We start from the raw sequence: 23,670 nt of genomic DNA on the forward strand, positions 1-23,670 counted from the left end.
GAGGCTGTGCCCCCTAGTCCTACTGTCTTTTTTGAGCGGGAAGAGTCTTTCCACCTCTATCCTATCCATCCCATTCATCATCTTATACGTCTCAATGAGATCTCCCCTCATTCTTCTAAACTCTAACGAGTACAAGCCTAGTTTATTCAGCCTCTCCTCATAGCTCAACCCCCTCAACTCCGGTATCAGCCTAGTAAACCTCCTCTGCACTCCCTCCAAGGCCAAAATATCCTTGCGCAGGTGCGGCGCCCAAAACTGCACACAGTACTCCAGCTGCGGCCTCACCAATGCCCTATACAGCTGCAGCAAGACCTCCCTACTTTTATATTCAATCCCCCTCGCTATGAAGGCCAGCATCCCATTCGCCTTCCTGACCACCTGCTGCACCTGCAGGCTGGGTTTTTGCGACTCATGCACAAAAGCAAATTTAATCCTTATTCAAGTTGTATAAGAAATATGAGCAAAACAGTTTTTGAAATTGTGCACTCTTCATTTACCTCACTCTGAAAGTATCAAAAGCCTCACAGATTCCAAGCCAATGCCTCATTGGGAGAGATCTGAGTATCACTGGGGAACAATATGGCTCATTTAATTATGGAACAAACAGGGTGAGGGATTCTCAGTTACAATCAGGATCTTGCTTTGAATTTACTACACTGGCAATGAGGGAAAACTAGATCAGTTATTGGGAGATCACAGTTTACAGTTGTGGGGTGAAGGGGAAGTGATTGTCAAAGCTCAGAGAAAGCAGGTCCAAAAGGCCTTAAAATGCCTTTAATGAAGAGGATTGACCTGTATTACCCAGACTTTGAGAACTTGAGGCAGTATATCGAAAGGTGATGTTATTTCTTTGCAATCAATGAGATCACAGCAGAGGAAAAACAAAAGCTGAAACTACCCTCAGTCTGTAGCCCATGAAGCTACAGCCCAGTGAGAAGTCTAACACCACATGACACTCCAGACAGGGTCGGATTCTATTGGGCTGGTGCAAAATTCTGGCAAAATCTTTTGACCAGATGGTCAAAAATTGGTCAAAGATAATTTTAACCCCCAACCTTCAATCATCATGTTGAGGTCGATGTTTCACTCTGCAGTGAGGGTCTCGTGGAAGACAGTCTCTGAGTTCATGGCTAGATTAAAAGGGTTAGCAGAGCACTGTGAATTCAATCCAACTTTCGGGGAAATGTTAAGAGACCAATTGGTCTGTGGGATTAACAACCTCACAGTACAAAAAACAAGCTGCTGGCTGAGACTAAAATCTCTTTGGAAAATGCCATAGAAATGGCCTTGGTGACTGAATGTGCTGAGTAGGGCACAAGTGAAGTACAAGGCATGCCGAATGAAGTGAACTGTCTGTGTCATGAAATGGTTGCTGTGAGGAACAGCCCGTGTAAGGTTGCAGCAGAGCCTGAGAGGTGTAGTACAGCACTGGGGGTGGATGTTTGTTATTGGTGTCGGGGAGAGAGCTCTCCCAGGAAACAATGTAGAAATTATGTATGTTTCCATTGAAAAAGGAGGGATCATTTACAGGCACGGTGCAAAACTGAGCATGAAGAACAGAACACACAATAAAAACAAGTTAGTTTAGTCCCGTTAAAATACCTGTCTGAGGAGCCTAACAAGGTATCTGTTGTACGTGCTGCACAGTTTGCTTTAATCCTTATGGGGTGGCCAAATAACGAGTAGATGTGTTGTTAGTACAACCAATATTTATTGAAGGCACACGATTATCACCCACCCAACCAACAATGTTATCTTTACAGAAAATACGAGAGCTCAAGTCCAATACAAGACCTTGACTTAACTTTGCATGACTGGCAAATACCCAAACAGATATTGGCCTTTACCTGTGCGCTGGTCTCGGTCGTCCTCTGCGTCGTCTGGTCCTTTGTCTGGTCTGGCACTCTGGCTCTGGTCTTCCTTTCTTCTCGGGTGTGGTGGCTCTCCTCATGCTGGCTGTCACTGGCGATGGTCACTGGTGCTGTAGCTTGTTCGTGGGGTCAGAGAGAGAGAAAGAGATTCTTGGTTGTGCAGCACTCTTTATACTCCGTTGGCTCTCACGCTCCTTTTGGCCATTACCAATCAATCGATCAGGACTTGATTCCCCTGATCGATTAAGTCCAATCAGGTGCTGCCACACCAATCTCTCAGTGTGTCCCCAATGGCCATGTCTGTAGGTGCTGGGGGCACGCAGGGTTCACACCACCCTCCCAAATAAGGAGTTACGGTGCCCTTATGTCTGGTAAACAACCCTGTTTGACCAGAAAGTCTCTTTTGTCCTGGAGATGACCCATATCCTGTTTATTCACTGGTCTAAGTTGCAGCCTGTTTATCTCTGTCTTTTAGGCTGCAGCCTGTTGCTTTAGTTCTTGCCCGATTGTCCCAGAGCACTTTACAAATCACCATTTTAGATGGCCTGTTTGGCCACAGATCCGAAACTAATACTTTAAATCAGGTCCAACTCAGCAAGGTGTCACCTATAGAATTAGCTTTGATGATCAATGGCAGAATTCTTAAAATGGAGGTTAGCACTGGAGCCACAGCCACAGTCATCGGGGAAGATGCATTCAACTGCTTCTAGAAAGGTTTGTAATCATTGAGGTTGAGTAATTCGGAAGCTATTTTGTCTACATATACTGGAGAGACGCTGAAGACAGTGGGGTCAGTTATAACAGAAAACAAACGCACAGTTACCAGTTCTAATGATTGAGGGACACAGACCTTGTCTCATGGGTGAAAACTGGGTTGAAACAGATAAAATTGGACTGGCTGGAGAGATTGCATATTGGGATGTAGGATTTCAAGAGTTATTGTGCAGAAACTCTGAGATTTTCCAGAAGGAACCAGGATGAAAAAAAGTGCTAAAGCCAATTTTTTTTCACCCTGAGGCAATGCCTAAATTCTTTCAAGTCTGCAACGTGCTTTATGCACTCCATCATAAAGTAGAAATGGAGCTAGGATGATTGGAAATCTTGGCTGTCATAAGAACTGTACAGTTCTCTGAATGGGCTGTGCCTATAGTCCTTATTTTGAAGCCAGATCACATTTCAACAATCTTGGTAATTATAAGTTAACTGTAAAGTGATGAGCTCAGATAGATAGATTCTTCATTTCAAGAATCAAGGACCTCTACACAAAATTAGCAGGGGACTTTAAGTACACTAAGTTAGATCTTAGTTCATGACTGTCAACAGCTGGAGTTGAATGAAGATTCCCAGCAGTTAGTTACCATCAACACTCACAACCAGTTATACCAGTACATGCATATGTCCTTTGGAATCTCTTTGACCTGTGCTGTTTTCCAGTGTACATAGAAAGTTTATTGCAAGACATTCTCAAAGTAGTGATGTCCTAGTTATGGAAGCTTCCCCTGAGGAGCACAGGGCAAACCCAGAAGAGGTTCTAAAAAGATTTTAAAAAGCTTGTGTCCATTTAAAAGAAGAGAAATGCACTTTCCAGATGGAGGAGGTTATCTGAGCTTCAGGGTAGATGCCAATTCCTTTGGAGGACAAGGTTAAAGTGATAAAGAATGTACTACGGCCTAAAAATGTACTGAAGTAAACATTGTACTTAGGGTTGGTAAATTATTACGGCAGATTCCCACAAAATATGTTTACAATCTTAGCCCCATTGCACCAGCTTTTGAGAAGCATAGGTGATGAAAATGGAGAGAGGCATTCAAATAGGCAATTGGAAAAGTAAAGCAAGCCTTACAGTTATCAACACTGCTTGTACATTTTGATCCAACCAAACCATTGGTCGTTACCTTTGACACATCATCATATGACATGGGAGCAATCGTGTTCCACAGGATATCAGATGGAACGGAGAGGCCAATCATATTTGTGTCAAGAACCTTATCAAACATTGAGAAAAAGTATTTTCAAATTGGCAAAAGAGAGATTGGAGATCATTTATGTAGTGAAGAAGTTTCATTCATACATTTCACCATAATATCAGATCACAATCCGCTTTTGGGTTTATTCTGAGAGGATAAACCACTGCCACCAGTCACCTCTGAGATGGTAGAGGGATGGACTTTATTGCTGGCTGCACACAGCTACTCTTTCCAACGTAGGCCAGGGGTGTAGATATTGAATGTGGATGCACTCAGCTGCCTTCTTCTGCTGCAGACAGTACCATCACCACCTGTGCCACAAGAAACAGTGTTGGTGCTGCACCCAATCGAAACTTTGCCTGTCGCAGCTGCCCATAGAAAAACGGGACTAAAAGGGATCTAATATTGTTATAAATTAAGAGGATGGTGTTACAGGGTTGGCAAAATAATAAGTCAGAGCAATGGGACCTTACCTGCAGCATAATATGGAGCTAAAGTGTGAGGACAGCGTGTTATTGTGGGGGACTTGTGTTATTGTCCCCTCCGGGGGGACCACTTTTATTACAAGAATTGCACAATGTGAAGCCCAGGCAAATTAGGATGAAAACACAAGCCCAAAGTTACATCAATAAAGACATTGAAAGGATGCTCAGGCAGTCTCTGAGTTGTGAAAGCCAGCAGTCACTGCCAGCATACGGGAGTTGCCACGTCGGCTGCACGTAGACTTTGCAGGACTGTTTATGGGACATATGTTCCTTGTCCTGCTGAATTCTTATTCAAAGCGGCTGGATGTCCAATTGATAAAGTCACCTTCCTGACATTCTCAGGCTTGTCACAGGGCAGATTGTCAGTGATTGTCCTCTGAGTGGCGACTGCTACAATCTTGCTGTGAGCAGCTGGGAATTCTGTGATGTTCCCAATGGGATGTCATGGGCAGCTCTCTGGAAATGGCCCAGAATCAGAATGTCTTTCAGACTGTTGGAAAACACCTCTCCTCTCCCTCCTCTCACACACTTCTTCTCCTCTGTCTCCTCCTCAGCCCGTTTCCTCTTTTTCCTCATCCATCCAGCTCAGAGACAGATCCCTCAGTCCCTCCTCGAAGCTCTGTGAGGGAGGCAGGAGTCACAACAAGTTATGACTGTGCATCCAGATGCTGGTTTTTGGGTGCTTCAAGCAGCGAGGTTGTACGGAGGGAGAGGGGGTGAGAGGGAGAGGAGAGGGCAGGGGAGCAGGGAGATGAGAGGGTGATGAAGTGAATGAAGAAAATGGAGAGGGAAGAAGAAGGACCAACAGTAGGGGAGGGAAGTTCAGAGCAGTGAGGAGATGAGGAAAGGGAAGGGTTCTCTGATATGGGGAGGGAGAGGAGAAGAAACGGGGGGAGGGGAATGGGAACAGAGGGTCAAGACAGGAGGAAGCAGGCAAAAGGAAAAGGGATGTGGGAAATTGAAGGTGATGGAAAGTGAAGCAACGTGGGGGAGAGGGATACGAGTCTACAGAATGGATCACCTACCATTTTGAATTTGCCCCTGGGTTCTCCTGGCCCCCAGCTCAGTGCCTGATAGAAGAGAGAAGGATGGAGGTCAGTGATCCCAGTCCTGACACAGAGCTGGATCCCAGTCTCTATCTTTCTGTCTGTTCTCTTTCTCTTATCCTCTCTCTCAATCATTTGCTCTGCATTCAAAAACCCTCTCATTCGCCAACTCCCAACCATTATCTCTCTCTCTCACTCTTTCTCTCCCCATCAAACTCATTTATTAACTCTATCTTTCCTGTCTCACAATTATTCTCTCTCAATCATTATCTCTCTCATTCTATCTCTCCCTGTCTCTGCCTCCCTCAATCTCACAGTCTCTTTCCCTCTCAATCTCCCTCTCTATTTCTGTCTCCCTGTTTCCCTTTCTTTCTCCCTGAATCTCTGTCTCTCTTTTTCTTTCTCTGTCTCTCCTCCTGTCTGAATTTTTTGGCTGAGCACCAAATTCTTTGTCTTTGCTTGCTGCAGCGGCAGGACACGGACAGCTGGAAAATTCTCATCTAAGTCTCTCCTATCTTGGTCTTTCTGTCTCTTTCTCTCCAATCCTGTCTATCTCAATCTCTCTCTCTCTTTGGCTCTTTAACTCTGGCTCTCTTACCCACTCAATCCCTCATTCTGCCTCCCCCTCTATATCATTCACAATCTCTCTCAGTCATCTCAATCTCTTCCTCTCTCTGTCCCCTTCAATTACAATCTCTCTCACTTTATCTCTCTTTGTCTCTTCCTCTTTCCACTAACTCCATCTTATTCTCTCTCTCTCTCTCTCTTTACCTCTCTCTGTCTTTCTCTAGCTCTGTCTCATTCTGTCTTTGAGGGGTGATCTTATAGAGGTCTATAACATAATCGGGGCACAGGTCAGTTAGATAGTCAACATCCTTCCCAAAGGTAGGAGAGTCTAAAACTGGAGGGCATAGGTTTAAGATTAGAGGGGAGAGATACAAAAGGGTCCAGAGTAGCATTTTTTTTAAACGGAGGGTGGAGAGCATCTGGAACAAGCTGCCAGAGGTAGTAGTAGAGGTGGGTACAATTTTGTCTTTTAAAAAGCATTTAGACAGTTACATGGTTAAGATGGGTAAAGAGAGATATGAGTCAAACGGTGATGATTGGGACCAGCTTGGTGGTTAAAAAGAAGGGTGACATGGACATGTTGGGGCAAAGGGCCTGTTTCCATGCTGTAAACCTCTATGACTCTATGAATCCTTGTTCCTCTCTCTCTCTCCCTCTGTCTCCATCAGCATACCCATGAATATTGAAAAGTAACACTCAGTATTATGTCTCTATCTCTTCTCCCTTCCTCTAACTCTCATTCTGTTTTTTATCTCTGACTCTTTCTCTAGCTGTATCATTCTGTATCTATCTTATCTCTCTCTGCCTCTGTCTCCATCACAATATCCATAAATATTGAAGAGTAACAGTACGATTCAGGAATGAGTTGCTAATACTCAACGTTTGCTGATCACGTGGACGATGACAATGATCGAGAGAAGAATAGTCAGAATGATGACAGAGCTGATGATCTTCACAGTATACGGAAAGCCGCAGGATGGTTCTGCTGGAGGAGGAGAAGGGAAACAATCACTGTTAAAGGGACATATTTCACAGCTCAGTGAAACAATTCATGGTTCATCAATTCACGGCCCATCACTTCACACTCACTGTCTGAGAGTAATAAAAGCAGAGAAAGTGACACAGATATACAGAGCAGTGGGTGCATGGTGGCACAGTGGTTAGCACTGCTGCCTCACAGTGCCAGGGAGCCGGGTTTGACTCCCGACTAAGATGACTTGGTGGAGTTTGCACATTTTCCCCATGTCTGCGTGAGTTTACTCCGGGTGCTCCGGTTTCCTCCCACAGTCTGAAAGATATACTGATTAGGTGTATTGGCCATGCTGAATATTCCCACAGTGTACCCAAACAGGCGTCGGAGTGTGGCGACTAAGGAATTTTCACAGTAACTTCATCGCAGTGTTAATGTAAGCCTATTTGTGACACTAATAAATGAACTTTAAAGTAAAGCTCCCTCTATCCTGTCCACATCAAACACACACAGGACGTTACAAAATAGAACCATTTAACATTTGAATGAAGTTGCTTCTTTCTCTTGCTGTGATACTCACTGAGTACAGTTACATTTTTCTCTTTCTCTGACTCACCAGGTTTGTTTCCATTGCAGACATCACTCAGGTTGATGTGTGCACTGTCTTCACTGACTGGGTTCCTGGCCTCACACTTGTACACATTGCCCTCGATCTGTGCTGTGAAATGAAGCTGTAACTCCTGTCCATTTTCAGAGAGATGATGGGTGCTGTCATTCCTCAATGCTTCTTGTCCCCTCCACCAACTGAAGCTGGTGTAGTCGCCTGTGTTCACTGAGCAGCTCAGGGTGATGTTACAGTTCTCCGTGATCTGATAGCTGATCTTTGTTCCTGTCACAGGCTCTGACATTCAGATTGAAAGACAGAAGATACATGAGGAAGGAATGTTGGCTCTTGTGGGTCACCTCAATATCCAGCACCCTCACACCCGCTTCAGAACCTCACAAGACAACTCTGAACCCCACTCAACCCCCCATTTTAACCATTCCGCTCAGAGTGTGGGATTGTATCCTGGGAATTCTCTCTGGATCAGTCTCATTGGTGACTCCAGTATGTAGTCTCTGTGATCCTTATTATCTGGAGGGCACCCTCTGGATCTGCTGGGGAATTGGTTAAAGAAGATCAGTCTGGGTTCACAATAGAGAGACACTAGAGTTATGATAGAGTTGTCACTGTGAACCCTGTTCAGGGAGATAGTGGTATGGTGGTAATGTCACTGGATCAGTAATCCAGAGACCCAGAATAAAACTCTGCTGATGTTGGTTCAAATCCCACCATGGCAGCTAATAGAAATTAAATACAATTAATAAAATCTGGAATTGAAAACTTATCTCAGCAATGGTGAACATGAAACTGCCATTGATTGTTGCAAAAACCCATCAAGTTCATAATGTCCTTTAGGGAAGGAAATCTGCTGTCCTTACCTACATGTGACTCCAGATCCAAAGCAATGTGGGTGACTTTTAACTGCCCTCTGAAATTGTCAAACAAGCTGCACAGTTCAAGGGCAATGAAAGATGGGAAATATAGTCTGGCCTTGTCAACGACACTCACATCCCATGAAAGAATAAAATATCCCTGACGAATGGAATATATTAGAGGCTGTCCTCTCTGATCTCAGTAACATCTGGACTAGGAGATGGTGGTTGAAGCAACAATTCATTTATTTACGTGGGGCAGGTGAAGGATTATACATGACGGTTAAAATCATTAGTGTGTTTGATATGGTAGATACTGAGAGGCTGTTTCCCCTTCCCTGCCCCGCCTGGAGACAGTAGAATTAGAGGGGTAACAATTTCAGGGTAAGGGGTGTTATAGGATACTTAAGGGGCTTGACAGGATAAATGCTGAGAGTACGTTTCCCCTCATGGGAGAGTCTAGGACCAGGGGGCAGAGTGTCAGAGTAAAGGATCACCGATTTGAGACTGAGATGAGGAGGAATTTCTGCTCTCAGAAGGTTGTGAGTGTTTGGAGCTCCTTGCCACAGAGAGCTGTGGGGAAAGATTCCTTGTGTATATCTAACGCTGCAATAGATCAATTCTTGATTAAGCGAATCGAGGGTTATGAGAAAAGGACAGGAAAGTGGCTGTGAGGAATATCGGGCCACCGATGTTGCAGTGGATGATGGAACAGGCTTGAAGGGCTGAACGACTGACTCCTGTTGCTATTTCTCATGGTCTTGTGGTCAGCCTATTCCAGACAGAGAAGAGGAGGGAGTGATTTCTCACAGGGTTTGGAAAATTCGGAATTCTCTTCCCTCGGGAGCTCGGGTTCCTCAATCGATGAGGATATTCAAGACCAAGGTGGAGAGATGTTTTGACAGAAGTCAGATTGAGGGATTTGGGAATCGGGTGGGATGATGGAGTTGATGCAGCTGATCCGACAGGATCTTATTGAATGGTGGAACAGGCTCAAGGAGGTGAATGTCCTCCTCTTATTCCTATCTTTCAGTGAGCAGTGAAGCTCAGTCCATCCAATAGAATCTCACTTACCGTACACATCCAGTTTGAATCTCTCCATAGTTTCCTCTCCTGAATTTGCTGTTACAACCATCTCATAATCCCCGGTGTCCGCTCTCTGTAAGTCACTGATTTGCAGGCTGAAGTTCCCAGGATGAAGTTTTATCCGTTTCTTGTAATCCTCAGCACCAAAATATTCAACATCGCCCTTCATGTATCTTGCTATTCTGAATCTGGGTGAAGATCGTTTCCAGAAAACCTCTTCAATCTTCGATCCATGTGGATTCTCCGGAGACAGATAGACTGACTGACCCAGGGATCCATTCACAGGGAGACGGGCAGCCTGATTCTGAACTGAAGTTTAACAAGAGCAGACAGTCAGTGAGTGCAGAACGAGACCAGCTCAGTGCCTGGAGGATATTTCAATTCAGAGCACAACACAGTTCAGGAAGAGGCCATTCAACCCATCGTGCCCATGCTAGTTCTATGACAGTGATCTTATTAATCTCATTCCCTTCTCCTTCTTCCATCTCCCGTCAAATTTACCCCCTTCAAAGTTTTTCTCCAATTCCCCCATTTGAAAGTTGTTATTGAATCTGCTTCCACTGCCTTTCAGGCAGCACCTTCCAGATCACAGGAACTTGCTGTGTAAAAACATTCCTCCTCACCCTCCCCTCTGCCTCTTTTACTGATTCTCTTCAATGTGTCTCTTTGTGTTTACTGACCCTCCTGTCACTGGAAACACTTTCTCCTCATTCACTCCATCCAAACACTTCCTGATTTTGAACACCTCAATTCAATCTTCCCTTAACCTTCTGTGCTCTAAGGAGAATAATCCCAGTTTCTCCCAGTCTCTCTGCATTGACTGAAGCCCCTGATTTCCTCGACCTGTTACAGTAAATTTTCCACATCCTCTCCGAGGATTTCAGAGTGTTCTAAGGAGGATTTCGACATTAAAATCCCAAATGAGGAAGCAAAACAGAACCGAGAGAGAGAGAGAGAGAATCACAAACACTGAATAAAACTCACAGACTGATATGGAGAGAGCCAGCGAACAGCAGATTAACCATTTCCCGAACTCCATCTTCCTTCAGTAACAGGAGTGAGGGGTGGCTCTGAGAGATTGGAGATGATCTTGGAGGAAGGGGGGTTTTGGATGTGACGATGGGACAGGAGAGACAGATCAGAACCCAACAGCCCAGTCACCACTTTCCCTTTACTCCCTGCTGGACTGCTAACAGTGAGGTAGATAGTTGGAGTGGGATTTGGTTGGATGGTGGGCTAGGGGAGGCTGCGCTCAGATCTGACAGGGTCTCACTATCCAGTCAGTATTGGAGAGCAGTCCGGTCATTAGATGGGGTAAAGCAGATGATAGACACTAGGTGAAGACAGGAAGCCAGGCTGGGAGGAAGTAATTCTAAAATTAGATAGCCGTACATACTGGTCAGAGTTGTTGAGTAAGAAGGTGATTAGCTTTGGATTATCTGTTAGCCTCACAGGGAGGAACGTGCACCATTGTGGGTCAGCAATGCTGTACTTATATCCCAGATGCCTCTGAAAATATCACCAAACTGGCCGACCATATTAAGAGACAGGCTGATCAAATTCAAAAGGTTGGTCATGAATTTCGTGACGATGACCCACCGGGTTGGTTAGGATGGCTGGGTCACGGATTATTTGATTGGATCTTTAAGGCCTTCTTTTTGCTATTGGGGACAGGATTGCTTGGTTGCTTGTGTAAATGCATTTTTAATCGAGTCATGGATTTCCCTATTTAACTAGTTGCCATGATATGACGAAAGAACGGAATGTGAAGTTGTACGAATCAAGTAGTGGCATTATGGGAAAACTGGTCAAGTATTTGGTACAAAATAAGGAAAGCTGATCAAGCTATTCCAAAATGCCAGACCCTGTAAGACTTGATAAGACTGACTCCGCATAACTTAAGACACGAATAAGACCAGAGAAGGTCAAGCTGTGCCTAATCTCTGTAAGACCTGATAAGGCCGAGTCTGCATGATCTAGGGCTGTATGAGTGAGACAAGATAAGGTCAGAGATGATGAAGTCATCGGCCACTTTCTTTTGTCCTATCAAAAGAACAAGATAAAGGTATGAATGATGAGACAAAGAGTTCTAGGAGGTCAGCAAGGAGTTTTAGGAGGTCAGCAAGTTGTCCCATTATTGATGACATTGCTTATTGATCAAATTCCTGAATAAGCTCTGGTCAAGCAAACTGATAATGATTATGTATAAATACTGAACCGATTCTTTATATAAGCACAGGTTGAGAAGGAATTAGCAAGTGGTAAAACTGCTCTCCAAACTCAAGTTACTGCCAATACTGCATGCAGTCTTTCGTAAATAAAGACTAGTTATTTGGTCGGAATGAATTTTGTTGAGACTCTCTATCACAGTCAAGAAACAGAAAAATTTCCACTTCAACATACAGACCAGGGATGAATTGGTTTGGGGAGGACATGCGGATCTGTTAGTCACAGCACTGCATCAGAGGTGGGAAGTCCCACAAATGATGGAACCGTCCACATTGGCCCCAGAGGGTTTGCCCAGGCCGAGTATTTCAGAGTCAAAGTTGATTAGCCCAAGGGAGTATGCAGCATCTGTGGCACCAGCCACCCGGGGAACGTCAGAAAGGGGACCCTCATGCTGAACAGCAGGATCTTCCAGAATCCCGGGAGACCACTCTGGAAAAGGTTCCTGAAACAAGGAAACAATCTCTACGAAACTGCCAGCCCCCGATAAACTCAGTGGGTTTGATTTTCCCTTTCTGCTCCACTAATCTTTATGCACAGCAGGCCGGGAGAATCAGGCGTTGGCCAATTTGCAGGATTCCTGTGACCATTTGTATCGCACTTGCATCTCCCAGGCCCATATTTCCGGCAGCATCTGCACTGCACTGGAAATTGGCCGGGAGAAAGGGCGAGCAGTATTTTACGATTTAAATGCTATTAGTGGGCCCGGGACTGAATCCTCTTCGCCCGCGATCATCTCCCACCCCACCAGGAGTATTTCACTGCAGTGGGGTTCAGACTCGCTCACTGGGAGTTAACGGCCTGAATCTGCTGGAGTGAAGGGGGGATAATCGAGTCCCCCCTGGGGGTTGCACTATTGTGAGGGTGGTGCTCCCTAGGCATGATCACCCTGGCCGTGCAGCCTGTGGCCCCTGGCACTGCCCAAGGCAGAAAGTGCACATTCCTGGGGGCATTTGGCACTGCCCATCGGGCATGCAGTGCCAGGTGGACAGAGCCTATTGGGGATGGGGCCGAGGGAGTTATCGTGGGGGGGTGGGGGGTCCCGCTGCCACTCTACAAAGGGATCATTGGGAGCTGGAGAGTGGTCAGTGATTGGGGTGGGCTTGGGTGGGGTAGTCAGCTAAGGGGGTGCGGAGTCTGCTGGGGGGTCAGCCATGGGAGGGGGAGTGGTGGTGGGGGGTCTGCCTGCGGGAGGGTGGGGGAAATCTCCACTGCTGGGGCAAGGGGACTGGAGATTGGGGTGGTCCAGGATGTGATGTGTCAGGGCTGAGCCTTGGAATCATAGAAATCCTATCGTACAGCAAGAGGCCATTCAGGCCATCCCACCTAGGCCCTACCCCCATATCCCAACATATTTACCCACTAATCCCTCTAACATACACATCTCAGGACCATAAGGGACAATTTTAGCATGGCCAATCAACCTAAGCCGCACATATTTGGACTGTGAGAGGAAACCGGAGCACCCGGAGGAAACCCACGCAGACATGAGGAGAATGTGCAAATTTGACACAGAGAGCATCCCAAGCCGGGAATCGAACCCAGGTCCCTGGAGCTGTGAAGCAGCAGTGCTGACCACTGTGCTACTGAGCCGTTCATTCTGAAATCAGGTGGCCTTTAGCATCTGACCAGGTCAGTCTGGTTTCAATGGGAATTTGATATCTTGACTGCATGAAGACTATTTGTTCCAGTTTGTCTGCAGTTTGAAAATTGCTGAGTCCGGCTCAGTTTAAAGTGGACTTCCCATTTTGAGTTTTCAATATCAATATTTCTGTAACAATCCTGGAGGTCATGTGTCTCCTGACCAAAATGAGGGTCCTGTAAATGGACCTTTTTGTGTTTTCTCTTCAGATTGTATAAATTTTACTCTGTATCTAACCCCGTGCTGTACCTGTCCGGAGAGTTTGACTGGGCCAGAGTAGAGGGTAGTTTAGTCTGTATCTAACCCCATGCTGTACCTATCCTGGGAGTGTTTGATGGGGACAGTGTAGAGGGAGATTTACTCTGTATCTAATCCCGTGCTGTACTTGTCCTGGGAGTGTTTGATGGGGACAGTGTAGAGGGAGATTTACTCTGTATCTAACCCCGTGCTGTACCTGGCCGGAGAGTTTGACTGGGCCAGAGTAGAGGGTAGTTTAGTCTGTATCTAACCCCGTGCTGTACCTGTCCTGGGAGTGTTTGATGGGGACAGTGTAGAGGGAGCTTTACTTTGTGTCTAATCCCGTGCTGTACCTGTCCTGGGAGTGTTTGATGGGGACAGTATAGAAGGAGATTTACTCTGTATCTAACCCCGTGCTGTACCTGTCCTGGGAGTGTTTGATGGGGACAGTGTAGAGGGAGATTTACTCTGTATCTAACCCCGTGCTGTACCTGGCCGGAGAGTTTGACTGGGCCAGAGTAGAGGGTAGTTTAGTCTGTATCTAACCCCATGCTGTACCTGTCCTGGGAGTGTTTGATGGGGACAGTGTAGAGGGAGATTTACTCTGTATCTAACCCCGTGCTGTACCTGTCCTGGGAGTGTTTGATGGGGACAGTGTAGAGGGAGATTTACTCTGTATCTAACCCCGTTCTGTACCTGTCCTGGGAGTATTTGATGGGGTCAGTGTAGAGGGAGCTTTACTTTGTGTCTAATCCTGTGCTGTACCTGTCCTGGGAGTGTTTGATGGGGACAGTGTAGAGGGAGATTTACTCTGTATCTAACCCCGTGCTGTACCTGTCCTGGGAGTGTTTGATGGGGACAGTGTAGAGGGAGCTTTACTCTGTATCTAATCCCGTGCTGTAGCTGTCCTGGGGGTATTTGATGAGGACAGTGTAGAGGGAGCTTTCCTCTGTATCTCACTCTGTGCCATACCTGTCCTGGGAGAGTAGAGAAAGTGTACTCTGTATCTGACTGTACCTGACCTGTGTTTGATGTGTGATTTGTAGAGGGATCTTTACTGTGTATTTAACACCATTTTGTATCTACCCTGGGAGGACAGAAAACTATAAATATCACTGATTAGGCCACAGCTGAAGTTTTATGTACAGCTATGGTCAACACATTGCAAGAAGGATATAATTGCTCTGGAGCGAGTGCAAAGAAGATCCACAAAAATGTGACCAGGGTTTGAATATTGTAGCTATGAGATAGGGTTGGATAGGCTCAGATTGTTATCCTTATAACAGTAGAGGCTAATTGAAGTCAACAAATTAAGAAGAACCCAGACAGAGTGGACAGGAAAGACCTGTTTCCCATAGCAGAGGAGTCAATTATCCGGGGGCATGGATTTAAGAACTACCCCACATGATTACTCTTTTTTGAAGCAAAGCAAACCTTAATTTATAACGGAAGTTCTACAAACTTGACATTGTATATTTTATAATCATGCTGCAAATCTACATTTTTACTTTGTACTGAGATAGCTCACAAACTTCTGAAGATTAATTCATTTCTTCTCCAAGCAACTCAAATGTATGCCACAACCCTCCAGAATTCATAGAACATAGAACATAGAACACTACAGCACAAACAGGCCCTTCGGCCCACAAGTTGCGCCGATCACATCATCACCTACCAACCTACAGACCTATCTATAACCCTCAATCTCATTAAACCCCATATACTCATCCAGGAGTCTTTTAAAAGACCCCAGCGAGTTCGCCTCCACCACCACTGACGGCAGCCGATTCCATTCACTCACCACCCTCTGAGTGAAAAACTTACCCCTAACATCACTTCTGAAACTCCCTCCCCGCACCTTAAATCTGTGTCCTCTCGTAGCGACCATTTCAACCCGGGGAAATAGTCTCTGAGAGTCCACCCTATCTATTCCTCTCAACATTTTGTAAACTTCTATCAGGTCGCCTCTCAACCTTCGTCTCTCCAGGGAAAAGAGTCCCAGCTCCCTCAACCTAACTTCATAAGGCATGCCTCCCAGTCCAGGCAACATCCTTGTAAATCTCCTCTGTACCCTTTCAATAGCTTCTACGTCTTTCCTATAGTGAGGCGACCAGAACTGCACACAATACTCTAAATGAGGCCTGACAAGGGTCTTATAAAGTTCCAGCATTACCTCCCGACTCCTAAACTCAATCCCTCGATTAATGAAGGCCAGTACACCATACGCCTTCTTGACCACATCCTCCACCTGCGAGGCCGATTTAAGAGTCCTGTGGACCCGGACCCCAAGATCCTTCTGCTCCTCAACACTACTCAGACTTCTGCCCTTGATAGTGTACTCGTTCATCCCGTTGGTTCTGCCAAAATGGACGACTACACATTTATCCGCGTTGAAGTCCATCTGCCACTTCTCCGCCCAGTCCTGCATCCTATCTATTCACTTTGATTTCTCATCAGTTTCACACTCTGACACTTAGACATCCAAAGCAGCTTCTTCTAGCAAGGATTCCATTGCCCTGACTATGGACTGTCAGACTGGTTTTCCCTAGTCTACTCCCATAGCTTCTCTACTGCTCCTTGTAAGATAACTATTCGACTAACTGCTTCCTGCCACAAAGTCTTTCACTGAGGGTTACTTGCAATTCCTCCCCTATTCCCATTCTTTCAGCTCCTTTTCCCCTCATGAATTACAAATTCATTTCAACAAGACCAAATCTGCAAATAACTTAGGTCAGAAACATCCAGATAACTTAAACTGAAGAATTTTTGAACCCTGCTTTATACGCTGTTGTCAGGTTTGTAAACAAAGGGATTTTGATGAAGTGCCTCCAAGGACTTATTACAGAGGTTATTGACACTAAAAATGCCAATGTTCATTGCTCATCCCTTCTTGAATTGAATCACTTACTTGGCCATTTCAGAAGATAGTCACCATCAGATTACTGTTGATCTGGAGTCACATGTAGCCCAGACTTTGTAAAGATGTGAGATTTCCTTCCTGAAAGGGCATTAGTGAATCAGATTGGATTTTCCAGCAATCGATAGTCCTCATTACTGAGACTACTTTATATTCTGGATTAACTAATTGAATTTAAATTCTACCAATTGCAATGAGATTTGAACCCCTGTCCTCTCAGCATGAATTTGACCCTCTGGATGTGTCTTCCTTGATGGTCTAGTGGTTAGGATTCAACATTTTCACTGCCATGGCCCTGGTTCGTTTGCCAATCGGGGAAGGAGGAATTACTGGGTGACACGGTGGCACAGTGGTCAGCACTGCTGCCTCACAGCACCAGGGACCCGTGTTCGATTCCCGGCTTGGATGACTGTATGGAGTTCACACATTCTCCCCGTGTCTGTGTGGGTTTCTCTGGATGGTCCAGTTTCCTCCCACGCTCCAAAAGGTTAGATGATTGGCCATGCTAAATTGCCCCTTGGTGTCAGTGGATTAACAGAGTAAATATGTGGAATCACGGGGATAGGGCTTGGGTGGTGTTGTTGGTTTTAGCCTTGATGGGCTGAATGGCCTCTTTTGCACGTAGGGATTTTATGAATTACAATTCCAGCAAATTTTCAGCTGACCTCAGCCTATTCTGAGTCATACATCCTATTAGTGCATTTACCACAAATGTCTTACATTTGACGTTTCAGTTCCATTTGTATCTGCTTCCTGACTTTGACCATGCCGAATTGATTCGTTTCAACCTAAAACGAGATGTTTAATTTTGCTGTGAAAAGGGGCTTCAGCCTGTTCTGTCTCTTGATCTCTGTTTTGTGTCTCGGTAAGAAATATCTTTTATCCTGTATTCTGTTTTTAAATGCAGTGAGCAGAGTCTAGGACCAGTGAATGTGTCCAGTGTGTGTGAAGGCCATTCAGCCTTGAGTACAGAATCTACTAGACCGCACCCTGAAACGAGCCACATTCATCCGAGTCTCTCTGTCTCTTTCTCTCTCTGTCCCTATCTGCTGTATCCCCCTCACTCTGTTTTACTCTCTGTCTTTCACTCCCTCTCTCCCCTCACCTCTCTTTTTAGACAAAGCGTTATTCTCTACTTCTCCTTTACAAGACGTTCTCGTGTCTCGACCATATCCTGCCTCCATTTACTGCTGAAACTTTGTAAAATGTGCCGCCATTACAGACAGATTTAGTCATTTCTTGTTCCATGTCCACGATTAAACGCCGCACCACGCATTGGTTCAGATCATTTTGGTACTTAATAGTTAAACTTAACGACACCAGTAAAATCAGAACCCACTCGATTCTGTTTGACCATTAAGCTGATAAAGTTTGTATGCACAAAATAAATATTCTGTGTCTAACCCTGTGCTGTACCTGTCCTGGGAGTGTTTGATGGGGACAGTGTAGAGGGGGATTTACTCTGTATCTAACCCCGTGCTGTACCTGTCCTGGGAGTGTTTGATGGGGACAGTGTAGAGGGAGATTTACTCTGTATCTAACCCCATGCTGTACCTGTCCTGGGAGTGTTTGATGGGGACAGTGTAGGAGGAGCTTTACTCTGTATCTAACCCCGTGCTGTACCTGTCCTGGGAGTGTTTGATGGGGACAGTGTAGAGGGAGATTTACTCTGTATCTAACCCCATGCTGTACCTGTCCTAGGAGTGTTTGATGGGGACAGTGTGGAAGGAGCTTTAGTCTGTGTCTAACACCGTGCTTTACCTAGGCTGAGACCGGAGTTGAGGGGGTTGAACTATGAGGAGAGACTGAATAAACTAGGCTTGTACTCGTTAGAGTTTAGAAGAATGATGGGAGATCTCATTGAGACGTATAAGATGATGAATGGGATGGATAGGATAGAGGTGGAGAGGCTCTTCCCTCTCAGAAAGGACAGTAGGACTAGGGGGCACAGCCTCAAGATAAAGGGGGAGCGGTTCAGAACGGAGTTGAGGAGGAACTTCTTCACTCAAAGGGTGGTGAATCTCTGGAATTCTCTGCCCGTTGAGGTGGTGGAGGCTGCCTCGCTAAATATTTTTAAGACGCGGGTTGATGGGTTTTTGATAAGCGAGGGGATTAAGGGTTATGGGGAGAGGGCGGGAATGTGGAACTGAGACACGACAGATCAGCCATGATCTTATTGAATGGCGGGGCAGGCTCGAAGGGCTGGATGGCCTACTCCTGCTCCTATTTCTTATGTTCTTATGTACCTGTCCTGGGAGTGTTTGATGGGGACAGTGTAGAGGGAGATTTACTCTGTATCTAACCCCGTGCTGTACCTGTCCTGGGAGTGTTTGATGGGGACAGTGTAGAGGGAGATTTACTCTGTATCTAACCCCATGCTGTACCTGTCCTGGGAGTGTTTGATGGGGACAGTGTAGGGGGAGATTTACTCTGTATCTAACCCCATGCTGTACCTGTCCTGGGAGTGTTTGATGGGGACAGTGTAGGGGGAGATTTACTCTGTATCTAACCCCATGCTGTACCTGTTCTGGGAGTGTTTGATGGGGTCAGTGTAGGGGGAGATTTACTCTGTATCTAACCCTGTGCTGTACCTGTCCTGGGAGTGTTTGATGGGGACAGTGTAGGGGGAGATTTACTCTGTATCTAACCCCGTGCTGTACCTGTCCTGGGAGTGTTTGATGGGGTCAGTGTAGGGGGAGATTTACTCTGTATCTAACCCCATGCTGTACCTGTCCTGGGAGTGTTTGATGGGGACAGTTTTGAGGGAGCTTCACTCTGGATCTAACCCCGTGCTGTACCTGTCCTGGGAGTGTTTGTTAATCTCTCCAAGACCGATCTTCGATCATTTACACCTTTTATTTCCAAGGTGAATAAAAACCGCTTCTGCAGCTACAGCACACAAGTCAAGGCCCCGAGATCTGCATTCACTGGTCCAGGTAGACACAGCTGGTTTTAAACTCCTACTGGGTGAGGCACCGCTTGCTCATTAGTCAGATTCCTATTCCTTGAGGCTCACAGGGAGATTGACTGACAATCCCCAGGATCCTTCATAATTCCCCTTAGTTCCGCGTGTCCCCCAACACCCAACTACATGAAGGCCTTTCCCCTACTTGACGATCAGTCTGGGATGGTCAAAGGCAGAACTGGATCTGTTTGTGTGAACTGAATTGGAGACTTTTGATCTTGAAGAGAATATTGTAAAGCCACTGATGCAGGTTCTCCTGGGCCTCTGTTCAGTTGGGGCACCAGCGTCTTCATCCTCCACTCTGGAATCCGTGTCCTCATCAAAGGGATGAGTCGGCATCAGGTCAGCTTTAAGTCAGGGCACAACTTAATCAGTGGCTATCTCCATGGCTGGTAATGAGACCTGCACTGGCGTGGGCTCCCCACTCCTGAGTCAGTGCTTCTTCATAAATTCAACCTGCACCTTTTACTTACGATACAGGCCCCATTTTCTCCATTGTGATCACAGGGAGCAGCTGAGACCATCTTGGAATTTCCTTATGTGAACTGGGCCAGCCATTTTGAACACTCTTTCTTCCTTTGCCGTTCTTCCTCTGGTTCTCCTGCTGGGATTCCACCCTACCTGCCAGGTTTGTGAACAGTAGGATTAACGTTGTTTGAAGCCTCTGTGCCATTAATGACACCCCCCCCCCGCCACTCCCCAATTCTGCTGGGGAGGGATTCCTGTTGTTGTGTGGAGGGTAGGCATGTAGTCAAAAAGAAACCATGCCAATTTGGTCTTCATGGATGCTGTAAGTTGTTTCTTGATGCTGAGCTTAAAAGTTTGCACTGCCTGTTAACCAACCCTTTCAATGTTGGGTGTTCGGGTGCTGTTCGAACATAGAACCATAGAAAACCATAGAAAATTACAGCTCAGAAACAGGCCTTTTGGCCCTTCTTGTCTTTGCCGATCCAATTTTTTGCCTAATCCCACTGACTTGCACTTGAACCATATCCCTTCACACCCCTCACATCCATGAACCTGTCCAAGTTTTTCTTCAATGTTAAAAGTGACCCCGCATTTACCACTTTATCTGGCAGCTCATTCCACACTCCCACCACTCTACGTGAAGAAGCCCCCCCTAATATTCCCTTTAAACTTTTCTCCTTTCACCCTTAACCCATGCCCTCTGGATTTTTTGTGCCCTAGCCTCGTGGAAAAAGCCTGCTTGCATTCACTCTATCAATACCCTCTATCAAATCTCCCCTCATTCTTCTACGCTCCAGGGAATAAAGTCCTAACCTATTCGATCTCTCTCTGTTTGATGTTAAGAACAGGGATGACAGTTACGGCAGACTCTGCAAGTTGTATAGGCTTTATTATGTCCAGCTTTTTCAGGCATTCAAATTCCATCTCCATATTTTCCAACAAAGAGTATGGAACTGGTATTGCCCTAAAATACTTCGGTGTAGCATCATAGTCGACGTGGATTTTGGCTTTGGATCCCCTTATTCTTCTGACTCCTTCCTGGAAAACTTTGCAAGGCTTGTTAATAATTTCATACAGTTCCTCCACGGCCAGCCTGAAGATTTCCAGCCAGTTCAGTCTGATGTACTGAAGCCAATCTCTCCCCATGAGGTTTTGCCCTTGTCTCCATAAAGTAATGGGAGGAACTCGAGCTGACTGCTGCCTGTAAGTCACTGGGGTCACCATGATGCACTCATTTGTAATGGTTCCCCTGTAAATGTGGGTTTCCTTGGCCTTTGTGTCATCTAAGCTCAGAAGCTGACACCAATTTGCAGACGATCATATGTCTGCTGCCTGATAAAGGAGACCACAGCCCTGTGGAGATGCGGTTTAATTACATCAGCCCATCTCCTGGGACTGGACATACCTGCAAGGTATGGTCTTGTAGTGGCCTTGGCCTCTTTCATAAACTGCATGCATTTTGCCTGTCCCTATAAATTTGCTTTTGTTATGTCTTTTGCAGTGTTTGCAACAGTCCATTTTCTGGCATTTACAATCTTCTGGAACATCTAGTAGTCATAGGACAGTCCCTGCCTTTCTTTGGCTGCATAGTGATACAACTTGGGCTCTAACATTGTAATGGATTCTCTGATACTTACACAAATGCTCTCAGTTGAGGAATGAACATTGCACAAGGTTCCTCCCCTATAATCGGAGGTCACTGCTGTTTGTCGGCCAGAGCTCTTTGCTCTGCATTCTCTTGAGTACTAGAGCTATCTCAATGGACTTGTTTTAGATCCAGGTTGGGTTCTGCCAATTTTTTTCAGCTGTCACCTTATTAATTCCACATAACAATCTGTCTCGCAACATGTCATTCAGGGATGGCCCAAATTGACAATGCATTATAAATGTGCATAACCTGGTCAAGAGTTCAGTGACGTATTTCCCAGGGCTCTCCCCCTGCTGTTTTAAAGCAGGGTCACTGGGGTATAATAGAGGGCTTTGGGTCAGAGTAGCCTTTTTCCAAGTCAACTAACTCGTTAAAGGTTTTGGAGTCAGGGGCATCTGGATATGTCAACATTTTTATCATGCTGAATGTTGGGACTCAGTCTTCCATGCTTACATCATAGGCTTCAAGTTTATCAAAGAGAGACATTTTCTCTTACCAGAGGAGATTTACTTGTCTTGGACAATAATGGTTGTCCAGAGGGAAGAAAAACTTGTTTTACTCCTCATCGCCAATGTGAAACTCTCGCTGAGGCCAATCTTCTGTCACCAATATCCTTCCTTTATACAGTGAATAAAGCACCACTTCTGCGGTTGCAGTACACAAATCAAAGTCCGGAGACCTACCGTCCCCAGTCTGGGAATGCACAGTTTATTTTAAACTCCTGCTGCTCCTTTCCCATTGGTCAGCGTCCACTTGCTCAATAAGGAATTCATTTGGCCAGGCCCACAGGAAGGTCAATTCACAATCTCCTATAGCCATCATAACAGAGTGTTTGATGGGGGAGTGTAGAGGGGGATTTATTCTGGATCTTAATCTAACAGAAATTTCCTTTCATACTTCCCTACACTTATAAATAACTTAATTTCTAAAGTAATGTTTGTCTTTTAGTTGCCTTGTTCTGCAGGATTGATCCAGGGTTCTTTTATCATTGTGATACTCCCTCCAGTCATTGAGCTGTTCTCGTTCCACACAGACTGACTGTTTCCTCTTCTTACCTTAGTTCAGAATCAGGCTGCCCGTCTCCCTGTGAATGGATCCCTGGGTCAGTCAGTCTATCTGTCTCTGGAGAATCCAAATGTATCGAAGATTGAAGAGGTTGTCTGGAAACGATCTTCACTCAGTCTCAGAATAGCAAAATACGCGAAGGGCGATGTTGATTACTTTGGTGCTGAGGATTACAAGAAACGGATAAAACTTCATCCTGGAAACTTCAGCCTGCAAATCAGTGACTTACAGAGAATGGACACTGGGGATTATGAAGTGGTTGTAATAGGAAATTCAGGAAAGGAAATTGCAACGGAATTCAAACTGGATGTGTACGGTAAGTGAGATCTCATTGGATGTGCTTGGTTTTCAAAAGATCCTGAAAGATCTGTCATTATTGAAGAAATGTACCTTCACCAGTCCGAAAGAACAGACCTCCTTATCCTGATACAATGTCCCCTGTGTTTGGGATAGACAGCAAAGTGAAATCAATCTGTCAGAATCAATGCTGCCACAGCTCTCTCAGAATCTCATATTTCAATTAGATTATGTCACATTCATTTAAATTCTGCCTCGTACCAGGGATCAGTCAGTTAAACATACATTGCAACTCCTTGGCCATTATGAAGCCCCTGAGATAAAAAGACCAAAACTATATATTGTACTCCAGGTGGTTTTATCAAATTCCTTTACAATTCTAGCAAGATTTCCCAACTCGAATACTCCAATCACTTTGTCTTGAAGGGGAAAAATACCGTTTGCATTCCAATTTGTTGGCTGCAGCCTGTATATGAAATTTATACGTTTCACATACAAATACATATATATCCTGAGTCTGAATCCCACATTAACAGCTTTTCAACATTGAAAAGTCATTCAGTTTTTCTATTTCTCCAGACCTAAACAACCTCACAGTTCCCCACATTAATCCCCATCTGCAAACTTATTGCCCATTCATCTAACTTGTCTCTATCTCTTTGCAGCCTCTCTGTATTCTCCCCACAGCTTACCTTCATATCAGCAAACTTAGGTACATTGTTCCCTGTTTCGTTGTC

The 23,670-nt window shown here is 45.4% G+C and overlaps 2 protein-coding genes across 2 annotated transcripts in view; one reads left to right on the forward strand and one right to left on the reverse strand.

Moving 5' to 3' along the window:
- Nucleotides 1–6,811: 6,811 nt before the first annotated feature.
- Nucleotides 6,812–10,523, reverse strand: LOC145351320 (SLAM family member 6-like). Its single transcript, XM_080200942.1, has 4 exons — nucleotides 10,453–10,523; nucleotides 9,457–9,777; nucleotides 7,523–7,807; nucleotides 6,812–6,921 (listed from the first exon to the last, which is right to left on the reverse strand). The coding sequence occupies exons 1-4, from the start codon at nucleotides 10,505–10,507 to the stop codon at nucleotides 6,812–6,814; spliced, it is 771 nt and encodes a 256-aa protein (XP_080057068.1). The 5' UTR covers nucleotides 10,508–10,523.
- Nucleotides 10,524–12,033: 1,510 nt separating this feature from the next.
- The window catches only part of LOC145351321 (SLAM family member 8-like), a 35,844-nt gene continuing 24,207 nt past the window's right edge, over nucleotides 12,034–23,670 (forward strand). The window contains exons 1-3 of the mRNA XM_080200943.1: nucleotides 12,034–12,189; nucleotides 12,309–12,447; nucleotides 22,632–22,952. Coding sequence (XP_080057069.1) covers nucleotides 12,034–12,189; nucleotides 12,309–12,447; nucleotides 22,632–22,952 — 616 coding nt within the window. The remainder of the gene's footprint in view (nucleotides 12,190–12,308; nucleotides 12,448–22,631; nucleotides 22,953–23,670) is intronic.

Source organism: Carcharhinus amblyrhynchos, chromosome 13 (assembly GCF_965287045.1).
Source record: "Carcharhinus amblyrhynchos chromosome 13, sCarAmb.v2.hapA, whole genome shotgun sequence".
In the NCBI taxonomy this organism is placed as follows: Eukaryota; Metazoa; Chordata; class Chondrichthyes; order Carcharhiniformes; family Carcharhinidae; genus Carcharhinus; species Carcharhinus amblyrhynchos.

Bases quoted from the DNA above. Each gene is read 5' to 3' on its own strand.
- LOC145351320 (XM_080200942.1), bottom strand. From the start codon at position 10,507: ATGGAGTTCGGGAAATGGTTAATCTGCTGTTCGCTGGCTCTCTCCATA. The intron at 9,778-10,452 runs GTGAGTTTTATT...GTTAAACTTCAG, and splicing joins GGCTCTCTCCATATCAGTCT to TTCAGAATCAGGCTGCCCGT. The intron at 7,808-9,456 runs GTAAGTGAGATT...TCTGAATGTCAG, and splicing joins ATTCAAACTGGATGTGTACG to AGCCTGTGACAGGAACAAAG.